Source organism: Tubulanus polymorphus, chromosome 5 (assembly GCF_964204645.1).
Source record: "Tubulanus polymorphus chromosome 5, tnTubPoly1.2, whole genome shotgun sequence".
NCBI classification, from domain to species: domain Eukaryota; kingdom Metazoa; phylum Nemertea; class Palaeonemertea; order Tubulaniformes; family Tubulanidae; genus Tubulanus; species Tubulanus polymorphus.
The window spans coordinates 17146132-17157996 of NC_134029.1; the positions used below are offsets into that span (position 1 = coordinate 17146132).

Consider the following 11865-nt stretch of genomic DNA (forward strand, 5'->3'; position numbering starts at 1 on the left):
TCGGCCCCACTCCGCGTGTCTTTCTTCTTGGATGGTTGGCAATGTGAACAAACTTGGCTTCATTCTCAAATCAACTTGAGACCAGTCTTAAGATTTAAGACCACTTTTTGACTTAAGTCACGACTGTGCAACTGGCCCCAGATGATTTATTTGCTTCAGTGCCAACAACGAGTTAACTCGTTCAAAGTAGCAACTGTGGGCAGCTCAGTATTAGGGCGAAGGAATAGTACAATGGTGCATCTGGGGAGAGGATTGTGTCAACATGCTTTGAATGGGTGATTTGGGTAAGAGTTTACTTTTTGTAATGATTTTGATTTGTATTTTTCAGACTTTGATTTTTTCTCAATGTTTCAACAAGACTTTGAGAATTCATCAGGCCCCCGGTTACCCCCGATGCCTTCAATGAATCACTTAGGCCCTAATGTAAGTATCCTTTCTACTTGTTGGCATTTGTTTATATTATTTCACTATTATAATACGTACATACTAAATACATGTATTATGTGCAATATTTGCCTTGTACATGCCAACGTGCTCCATGGCGCTTATAATGGAAAACGACCATTTAAAAAGATAATAAACATATATGATAGGAAGTTTAACCCTTAATCTGCCGGCAGCTTCAATGTTAACTTCTGTGTGTGCCAGATGATTTGCACGTTAATGAAATTAACTCATTAAATCCTCATAACTTCCTATTAACTATTGTACATAGGGCATTGAAACTTCACAAAGCAGTAGTTAATAGTCATAGCCATGGGATAGTGCTGAAGGATTAAACTTCTGATTTTTGAAAGAGGGGGTCCTGTGGGTGGGGTCATTTTAGATGGGCCATATTATATATTTCATATAGGTCAGGGGCGAATCCATGGGGCATATGCAGCAAGGGCCCCCCTATTTTCTACCTAGCAAAGAATTTTTTTAAGCCATTTCATACACTAGGTCAATACCCGTTCAATGGACAGGTTTCTCTTTGCGCGCATGGGTGCATTTGTCCCCTCCCCTCCACAAAATCACGAGTTCTGCTATTTTTGTATACATTCACTTTAATTGGCGTGGAAGTGCATGCTTCATTTGTTCAGAATTCTTGGACCATGCCGAGATGTGTATGTGAATGAATGTCTTATCCAAAAAACCCGCAATTCACAACTGAAGTACAAATCAGTGTGACAGAACTGTGTCATGTACTGTTTTGTTGTGTTTTCTAAGTCGGTCAGTAAAATACTATATAGAAGGGTACTTTACTGTTAGATGGCGAACACATCTTTTTAGCTCCGCTGTGACCGAAGGTCAGCAGAGCTAATGGGTTACGGGGTCGTCCGTCCCTTTGTTTGATTGTTCGTTTGTTTTTTCGTTCGTGCGCCTGTCAACTTTTTTAGCTCTGCTGTGACCGATGGGTTAGGGGGATTATCCGTCGTCGTCTGGCCATCTGTCCATCCGTCAACTTTAGCTTCAATTCGCTACTAGTCCTACAGTTTTATTCAGATCAATTCCAAATTTGGTATAAATGTTCTATGGACCAGGGCCTATAAAGTTAAAGAGCCATTTTTAGGCCAGCCGTAGGCTGAGCCTATTACTATACAAATGGAGCGAATTTAAATGACATGGTTTCCACACAAAAGGCTCTTTTGCTTGCCAAGTGAGGGCATATTCGAACAAATCACGTATTTAAGCGTAATCCATTCTCGGAATCGTAGCGAGCAGAATTTTGAAATAGGCTTTCATAAAAATGTTTTCTGCATTTTTCACGAAAATAAAATCGGGAAAATTTCAATTTTTATCAGCCAATCAGGAAGTTGTGTCTTCCCTGTGATTGGTTTATCTAAAAATATCAGCAGCTGTTCACGTGAATTATCGTGATTTCATTACTGGCGCTTTTGCGCATGACGTCATGTATCAACACGCGACAATACTTCCGCGTTCGCTACGTGTTCGCTGATTGGCCCATTTACTGGGAAATTCCACAGAAGCCTAATGTGGTTTGTTACAAGCGCTGTGATTGGCCCTACCCGATTCTGGCACGGCTTTAGCTTAGTGGGTTCGAATCCCTTGACGGGAGAAGATGATGGATCCTATCGATGCTATCAACAAATAAGTTTCCCGGTTGGGCAGCTGCGGATATCTACCGAAAGTGTTGCGGTTCGATATTTCGAGGTTTCTTTGAATTTTGGAGTGATATTGAAATCCGGTAAACACCGGCGGTAGATTGTGGTGAAAACCCATTGCTTGATATTTGTACTACTTAATCAACGAAAAGCGTCGGGGCCGCGCCAGGAGTTTTCGCGATTCAAGTAGCTCAATAGCCTACTTCTTCGTGTTCGTCCACCTCCGCAATTTTCACTCCGCCGATCTCTGACACGGCTCTGTCGCCGTCGGCGCTGTGATTGCACTATTCGTACCACCAAAATTTTTTATTTCTATATCAGGGAGGTCTGGAGAATAAAAAAGTCAAAATTTGGATATCACATAGGCCTGATTTCATCGAATAAGTCGACCATGGTCGTTACGTTTCCGTACTAATTACCACCTATAACCGTCTGAACAATTTTGTCACAACCAACATTTCGTTTACAGAAATCAGGTGTTCACGTGAACCCGCGGTATCGTCTATTGTTTTACTTCCGGGTTTTATTTTAAGATTTAAAATCGTATTTCAAGATCGATTTCTATGAAATCTTTAGTTGATTTGGTGTTTGGGAGGAATTTTTATATTGCTCTACAGAAAATTCATCCTTGACAATTGCGCAAGGTTCGCAAAAAATTGCTTTTCCCAAATCGAGTGTATGAACTTGATATGCTAATTAGCCATGTGCTCGAATTGCAAATTCAATCAAATTTTATTCTGCCAAAAAAAATGTTAAATCCAATTCGCTTTCCGAGAGTTAATGGTATACTGCATGGAACAAAGTTGTTTTGAGATGGGTCTTGAAGCTATTGAGTCGAGAGATAACCATCTAGATAGTTCGTGAGAGTTCCAAAGTTTTGAAGACGCTTCAAGGCAATGTCTTGATATTTGGTTTATACGTGTATCTACCCTAGACACATCTTCAGGCCAAAAACTGGCCCTGTCAGATTCAAGATGGCCGACTGGCAGCCATTGTTGTTCGCCAAAATCAGCACTTTTTACACATTTTAGAAGTTTTCGAGGGAAATTTTGAAGACACTTTTATCAATAACCTTGATCATTCGTATATATTTGTATCCCCCAAGGGCCCATCGGCATGAGAAAAATTGGGTCGATCGGACTCAAGATGGCCGTCCTGTGACCTTTTTTGTTCCCAAAAATGTTAATTTTGGCCTGAATTCTGAGTCCTGTAGCTTTCTAATGGTGTGCCATTTTTCATTGCAATTTGTAATGGGTATTCTTTGGAAAAGGATCTTTTATATCCGAGAGGGTATTTTTGACCAGGCAATTATGACGCAATTGGCGGCCATCTTGGGGTCATCAGTACTCATTCGTAGGTGGAAAAAAAGTTTAGCCACATCATTTTGATACTTAAGCATATTTTGCTACCATAATTAATTGGAAAGTTGTAGCTCATGACATGTTCTATGATTGAGGTGAGTTTCAAGCTCATTGGTTTTTGTTTATGGCCACCAGGGGGCGTTGAACAATACAATAACTTAGTATTTCTATATTACATTCGTACCTATGCATATTTTGCTACCACAATCAATTGGAAAGTTGTAGCTCATGACATGGTCTATTATCTTGGTGAGTTTCAAGCTCATTGGTTTTTGTATATGGCCACCAGGGGCGTTGAACAATACAATAACTTAGTATTTCTATATTACATTCGCTCCTGCTGTCTGTGTTAACACACGATTGTACTATGTAAATGACATTGAGCAGGGAGTGTATATTGATAAATATAACCCACAGATTACATCATTTATAAAAAGAAAATCTGACAGGCTGGCCATTGTGCCCCTTGGGGATCTTGTTTTTATACGTACCCCAGGGGCCCCTGGGGGTAGAGTTTCTATTTCTTCAAATCGCTACTAGTCCTACAGTTTTAGTCGGGATCAATTCCAAATTTAGTATGAATATTATATGGACCAAGGCCTATAAAGTTATAGAGCCATTTTTTTTAATTCATCCCCCAGGGGCCGCCCCTGGGGGTAGAGTTTCTATTTCTTCAAATCGCTACTTGTCCTACAATTTTAATCAGATCAATTCCAAATTTAGTATGAATGTACTATGGACATAGACCTATGAAGTAACAGCCATTTTTGGTTTACCTTTGTCAGCGATATGAGGTTGGCATTTAGCCAATTCGTGTAAAATCGCGGTATGTTTTTTTATGTGAGTATTTGTTTCATTGGTTCTCGGCTTGCGATTGAAGACATGGCGAACTTCCGTCGATGTACATTGTCAACTGAGTTAAAATTCTACGAAAAACTGTTTTTGGCGGGAAAATTCTTAGCTCTCGTGTATAAACTTGCAATGACCTCGATTGGGGGGCGTCGTCTCTACAAGCGAATGGGATTGGCTGTTTTTGGGATATAAGGGGAATTCCGGCGCTACTAAAATAATTATGGGAAAGCCATAGAATGGCGTACGTTTCATTGGACTAGGTGCCGTATGGCGTATACGTGCGAATTTTAAATGCTCATTGCTGGTGAGGATGTAATTATTTCTCACATCCGCCATAGGTATTGTTTCATTTTAATACCCGGTGATTGTTTTGATTGACATTGAAGTGTAAGCGAACATTCACTTACACGAGGCCTCCACCTGTGCGCGCAGAGTGCTACACGACACACCCAGACACACACACACAAGCTCATACAGTACACTACTTAAGGTGATGCTGTATTGCGTGCGCGTTTGACATGAAAATAGGCTGAATAATCATGGCAGAAGATGAGCGCTGTGTTTTCTGTTTGATAGAATTTGTAATAAATTGTAATTTCTTGTGAACTGAAAATATTAAGCAGCAAACTAAAAGTATAGGTCGAGGTCTGAATATTGTAGTCGTAAATTCCAGGATTTAAAACGATCTTATAACCGATTTCTTCTGTACCGGTATTTTAACTTCCGCGGCCAACATTGGAAGAGGTTTCCATGACCCAATATTCAGCCACCCTCTGATATGTGACATCATATGAATTTTAGGCCATCCTATATTAATGGCCTGTTTGCCGTAACCTGACCGACCCGACTTCAAAGGTACCGAGGGAAAACTTTTTTTTCTGGGATTCATTGAAATAAATTTTATTTTTGATAAAAAGGGCCGGCCGACCCACTGCCTATGAGCGTATGAGCTACGTATTATATATGTTTGAATTCAAGTGTGCATCGTGTGAAAACATGCCTTGTAAATGTGGCCGAATTTAAGTTTTCCAGGAAACTGGCAGTGTTCCAATAAGCTGCCATTCATTCTCATAGTGACTTTATCAAAGCTGGTAACGTAAAACCGCGCACATATTCTATGTACTGTTTCATTTTTAACACAGAGATGACGCTCTGGACGAAGTTATAATTTTAGAATAATTCTCGAAATCTACGCTATAAGACAAATTTCCCGTGCACAACGTAGATATTCCGATATTGTTTCCATGTAAAAAGGTGATAAATTTGTCTTTTTTTGCCCAAAAATTTAGCAACAAAATTTTTTCTTACCTACAGACTAATCCTGAAAAGTTGAGTCGGTGTTACGGCAAACAGACAATTATTTTGGGATGGCCTTATTTGAATATTTTTTTCATATTGTGAATCATATTTTTTTTGAAAATATAAAATAATTTCCCTGCCACGCCTACCTGTACCCTACAAACTTTTGGAGTGGACCGTAACGAAATGTATATCTTTGGTCTAATAATTCTTTAAGAAAGATAAAATACAAAATAAACTTGTGGAACTTTGAAGTCACGAATTAAAAAGATTTTTCAAGCAATGCCCTTACTCCAAACAACCTCTAGCTTTCAAGGTAAACCACACTTTGCCCATGGGCAATTTATTTAGCCCACTTGGGACTTTAGTCCCAGTGGGCTATTGCGTTCACTTTTCGTCCATCGTCCGTCCATCCAGGGGGCGTTGAATAGTAGAATAACTTAGTATTTCCTTATTATATTGGTACCTAGGCATATTTTGTTACCATGATCAATTACAAAGTTATAGTTCGTGACATGTTCTATGATTGTGCTGAGTTTCAAGGTCATTGGGTTTTGAATATGGTCACCAGGGGGCGTTGAATAGTAGAATAACTAAGTATTTCTATATTAAATTGGTAACGAGGCATATTTTGTTATCACAATCCATTACAAAATCGTAGCTGCTGACAAGTTCTATGATTGTGGTGAGTTTCAAGGTCATTTGTATATGGTCACCAGGGGGCATTGAATATTGAAATTGTTGAGCATTTGGAACCACTTCCCAAGTGGGCATGGTGTCCCTGGACCCCTAGTTTTATTCATCCGCCAGGGAGCGCCTCCAGGGGTGGAGTTTCTATTTCTTCAAATTGCTACTTGTCCTACAGTTTTAATCAGATCAATTTCAAATTTGGTATGAATGTTCTATGGACCAAGGCCTATAAAGTTACAGAGCCATTTTTAGCCCACTTGGGACTTTAGTCCCAGCGGGCTATTGCGTTCACTTTTCGTCCGTCATCCGTCCGTTCGTCCACCCGTAGACGGAATCCAGTTATTTTGGGAAGTTTTGAAGACGCTTCTAGGTAATGTCTTGATATTTGGTTTATACATGTATCTACCCTAGACACATCTTCAGCCCAAAAACTGGACCTGTCAGAATCAAGATGGCTGACTGGCTAAGAATAACTTAGAATTACTGATGATCCTATTCTTTTTTTGTGTTTATATTTATAGTTTGATTCATTGATGAGTGGTATTTCAACACCACCTCCGTCATCAATCGCAGCTGCTGGAACGAGTTTGGCTCCTCCTGCTCCCGTGGCTCCCGCTATGCGACCTGCAGCTCCTATAACACCTCCTCATCCGTCTGTTATGATGTCTACAGCCTCTTCACCAGATGTCATTTCTCTGGATTGATTCTTGGAGAATATTTTGTAACTGTAAATAATATAATAATGAATAAATGCAGCAGACAACTAAAACTCCACATAAACATGCTGCAGACTGATCCCCTGTTTACTGCAGACTGGTATGAAACACTACCGACCAGTATGAATTAGACTTATCCCCCTACAGTTCTTGTGTACTGGTATATATTACAGCGATTGTATACTGGTATAGTTAAGTGTAGACACTACTCGCGAACGCAGGTTTTCATTTAAACCGTGTATATCGAATGAGCTAGTGTAGACGTGGTTATACTGGTATCCAGTATGGTATAAACAAGTCTAGCAGCATTTCAAACGGGTCATTCTGATAACACCAAAAAGGCAAAGTGGTAGCAAACAAAGGTTTATAATATCCTAAAAAGTAATAAAACGAACAAACTAATTATAGGATAACTATTTAGGATAACTATCAATTCTATTTCTTTGCCCTATACACTGAGGACCTATAGGCTTTTGTAGTTATACATAGTACTTGTATGGGAGGATAATGATATATACTACTTGTATACTAAAACATACTTAGAACATACCATTCTTGTAGAGTGGTATATACTCTAAACCTCGCCTTACTCGGACAATTTTGGACCGGCATGATTTATCCGCGTTAAAAAAAAGTCTGAATTCACGATCAGAACTACAAAAATTATTTTGTTTTTATCCGACTTGGCCAAGTCTCAGTTATGTGAGGTTCATTATGGTACTTATCAATTCTCTAAAAAACTGATCAACCTAGAAACTTTTCTGTACTATTTGGTCCCAAGAAGCATCTAGTCAGTAGTTGGCTTGATCAAGTAGGACAAATGTATTCCTCAAGATGAAGATAAGTAAATAGACTAACACTCCTTTATTCAATTCTGTGATGTTTCAACCTATTATATTTTTAGCCTACTTGAGACTTACGGCCCAGCACGCTATTGCTTTCACGTTTCATCTGTCCATTCGTCGATCCATCGACGGAATCCAGTTATTTTGGGAAGTTAAGAAAACGCTTCGAAGGAGTGTCTTAATATTATATGGTTTATACATTTATTTACCCTAGACACAACAGTGTTCAATTAGAATAAAGATGGCCGACTGGCAGTCATTAACCCTTTGGTGCCTGTTTTTTTTACTCAAAAATATCCATTGATGGCTGAGCGATTTCATTGTTTCATTACGAAGCTGAAGATTTTTCAAAATGGCATAACGCAGTCAAAACTTCAATTTGGATGTCTTCCACATCAAATGAGAGATGTTTGCATATAGATACAAAATATGATAGCAAGTCTCTAGCTCATTGATAGCCATATTATACACCAGGGGGTGTCAATATTATAATTATCAGATTGCCGAGCATGTCACTAAGTGGGCATGGCATCGATGGACCCCAGTATTATTATCGATAGGTTGATTAAAGAAATAATGTCCCTTGTGTAGAGGAGACTTCTCATTGTAGTCAGTGTGCCTGATTTTATTTTTTCTATGAGAAAGAAAATGTCATAGAACTCAACCGGCTGGCTAGATTTTATTTTTCATCATCTTTTGCTAGTATTTTCCCACTGATTTTTTATGGCCCGGACGGCAAAATGGAAGAAAGACTGCAAGGCCCTTATTGACTAAATAACTGCCCCAGGTGGGATTTTTAACAAAAAATTGAATTTTCTATATCAAACTTTTATGATAATAAATCTTTTATGAACAAAACTATTCGTTTTCAACACCTATTACGAGTTCAGTTAATAAAATTAACTAACTTACTTTATAATTAAAGTAATGTTTTTACTCATTGGTCTCTTCCAAAACGAAGCAGTAGAAGTATGAAGCCTAACCTTGTGGTAAGTTGATTTTTGTCAAAATCTGACCTTTTCAATTGAGTGAAATTCATATGATGACAATTAAGGACGATCGCAACAATTGTGATATATTGGCAGACACTGTTTTGTGCAGAACATCGTATGATGCCACCGGCCCTGACTGACGATCAATGCAAGAAGGGTTAATTTTGGTGAGTTTCCTCTGTCAAATACGGCCACCAGGTTGACTGGAATTTCTGGTTAGCACCATACTGTTTCCAAATCTCAATTGGTTATCCTTTGACTTGTTGTATGTTATGGGACTCGGACTGGTAAACCCCTATGTAAAATGCTGATTATTGTCTGTTCATTGGTGCAATTTGGTTTCTATTGAAAATGGCAATTATCCGTCAATTATGGTTATTATGGTGGCCATCTTGAATTGCTCATTCATGCATTGGAGCCTGAATTCCAGAGACTTATCTAGTTTGTTGTTTGGATGGATATGAGGTTTTTTTCTGTAAACCTGGTGTATGAGTTGGGACTGGTGCAATTCTGTTTCTATTGAAATTGGCAATTATCTGTCATTTATGGTTATGGTGACCATCTTGAATTGCTCATTAATGAATTGGAGCCTGAAATCTAAAGAGACTTCCTCAAAACCTACCATAGTTTGTCTTTTTGATGATTATGAGGTCTTACCTTGTCATAAGTTGATCATTGTCCAATACAGCAGCCATCTTGAATTTCAGGTTGGCAGATTGTGCCAAGATATTTAAGATAGATACTGTCTGCATAACCCGGGGAGACAAAGTGGTATTTGCTGCACAATCAAGTCTCATTTTATATACCTATCCATTCATGTTTATGTACATTTCATATTACTTATCATGAAGTGTGTTATTATTGCACTCGAGACCAAAAGATGCATGTCAATCGTTTTTTTTTTCATACTCTTTTTTGTCAAATCTTCTATTTATTTTTGTGTTATGCTTATAGGTATGTATCTTTTGTCATTTCTGAATATGTCTATTTTCACCGAATGTTTACTCTTCTTAAGATTAATCGTTATATTGTAAATACAAAATGAAGTACAGTTTTCTTTGGGATGGATCAGGGCTTGATAACTATGATGAAATCAACTTGAATTGTAGGAAGTTATGACATTTTTTTTCACTTATATCCAATATTGATCGATGAAGTCTCTAGGTAAATTATCATTCTTATTTTTGTAAGTGTCAATCTGCAGCCCTGAACCAACGCCTTTTAGACAGCGTCCATTGTTCGTTGGGGGGTCTTGTCGATCACTACTTCTGTCTGTCAGGTGCTAGTGTAGTCTATTTGTTTGTTCCTTTTCAATTGCATGTATTAGATTTGAGATGAAGTCCTGATCAAACAGGGAGCGGGATATTTTGAGGGGGTGGGTCTGGGAACTGATATGAACGTGGATTAGATTCTGGTCAAAAGCAACGAGATACGTTGTTTTTAATAGGGATTAACCTGCCTGGTTTAAAATAGAAACTTATATTTTATGTTGACTGTATATATGTATATAAGAACAGTGTAACAGTAATCCAGATCTTGATGAAATCGATTCCCCAGATTTGTACCAGAAATCTGGGTTAGAAATCATATTTTACCGGTACATGTACAAATGAACTGTTACGACTGTAAATGACAAAATACGGATGAGATGGATTTACTTCTGTTGCCCCGATAGATTGGAGACTGATGAATGGCAGATAGATGGTGCTCATCTCCGTAATTAGATTTTTAGAAGCTATACATTGAATGAATTCTATTTCATTCGATATATATATATATATATATATATATATATATATATATATATATATATATGTATATATATATGTATATTTAAGAATAAGATTTGTTATGTGAACTTGACTGGTGAAGTTACCGTATAATATGTATACATTCAATACTGTAAAATAGGTAATGTCTGTTTTGAGATGAATTAAATAAAGATGAAGGAAAGCTGACCGCACAGTGTTCAAGTTCTTACTCATTTAATTCATGCTGCTAGCTATAAAAAAGAGTGTGAGCAAACTGTCTCTTACCAATAAATGTCATGAAGCATAGACAAATATCAGGGGCAGATCCAGATGCCAATTTGAAGGACTTACCTAATAAGCAATATTAGGCGCAATCTCACCCTGAAATGCACCAATTACATGTATCTTGGAGGACAAAATGAGAAAGGGTAACCAAAAAAAATTTGAAGGACTACAGGGGCGGATCCAGGGGGATCGGATGGGTAGACAGTATTGGAAGGAAATTTAAGGGCACCTTTCTGATCTTAGGGCACACCCAGTATCCAGGTCAATGCGAGCGCCGAAGGCGGGAAGTGCTTAGAGGGGGGGTCTGGGGGCCCACCCCCAGAAAATTTTGAAAATATGGTACCATTTAAAGGCTTTGAGAGGGCTTCTAGAGGCTAGCAGAGCAATCCAGAATAAACGAATTCGAGACAAGATTTCAACAGATGCGGATAAAAAATGAAGCTGGCGAACCCATGAAAGAATGGTTGTCGCCAACTTCGCCTAGTGCCCCTATAATCTTTAAAAGTGCCCCTTAACAATTATACAGAATACGGCTAAGTGCCCCTTCATTGTTAACAATCGGCAGAAATTGCCTCGTCTTCACATTTATCCTTATGTCATGTGCCATCTTCCAAACCAAAAGTGCCCCTAAAATTTTAAAAATAGGCAAAAAAGTGCCCTTTTCTTCAACATTTTCCGCGTATAGTGCCCTCTTCTAAAGTACGAGTGCCCCTTTAGCCCTCCCTGAAAAGACAAGGTGCCCTCATCCAAAGCATGAGTGCCCCTTGCAAAAGGAAAGTGCCCTTTTTAATTTATCATGATTAAAGGCTTTACAAATATGATTATCTCTCCTCACTTTCTCGGCAGCAGTATATACCGATTAATTTTATAATTATGCCCGGATTACGGACACGGAATTAGCGGTTGCTGAAATAATGCCGTCAAAAATATTGCCGGTGAAATTTCGAAGGGCACTTAAAAATTCTAGAC

The 11865-nt window shown here is 38.5% G+C and overlaps 1 protein-coding gene across 1 annotated transcript in view; it reads left to right on the forward strand.

Annotated features, from left to right (window-relative positions):
* LOC141904971 (E3 SUMO-protein ligase PIAS2-like) overlaps positions 1-10594 on the forward strand; it is a 33917-nt gene extending 23323 nt beyond the window's left edge. Inside the window, exons 16-17 of the mRNA XM_074793632.1 lie at positions 329-423; positions 6829-10594. Of these exons, the coding sequence (XP_074649733.1) occupies positions 329-423; positions 6829-7011 (278 nt within the window). The 3' untranslated portion in view covers positions 7012-10594. The remainder of the gene's footprint in view (positions 1-328; positions 424-6828) is intronic.
* Positions 10595-11865: the final 1271 nt, after the last annotated feature.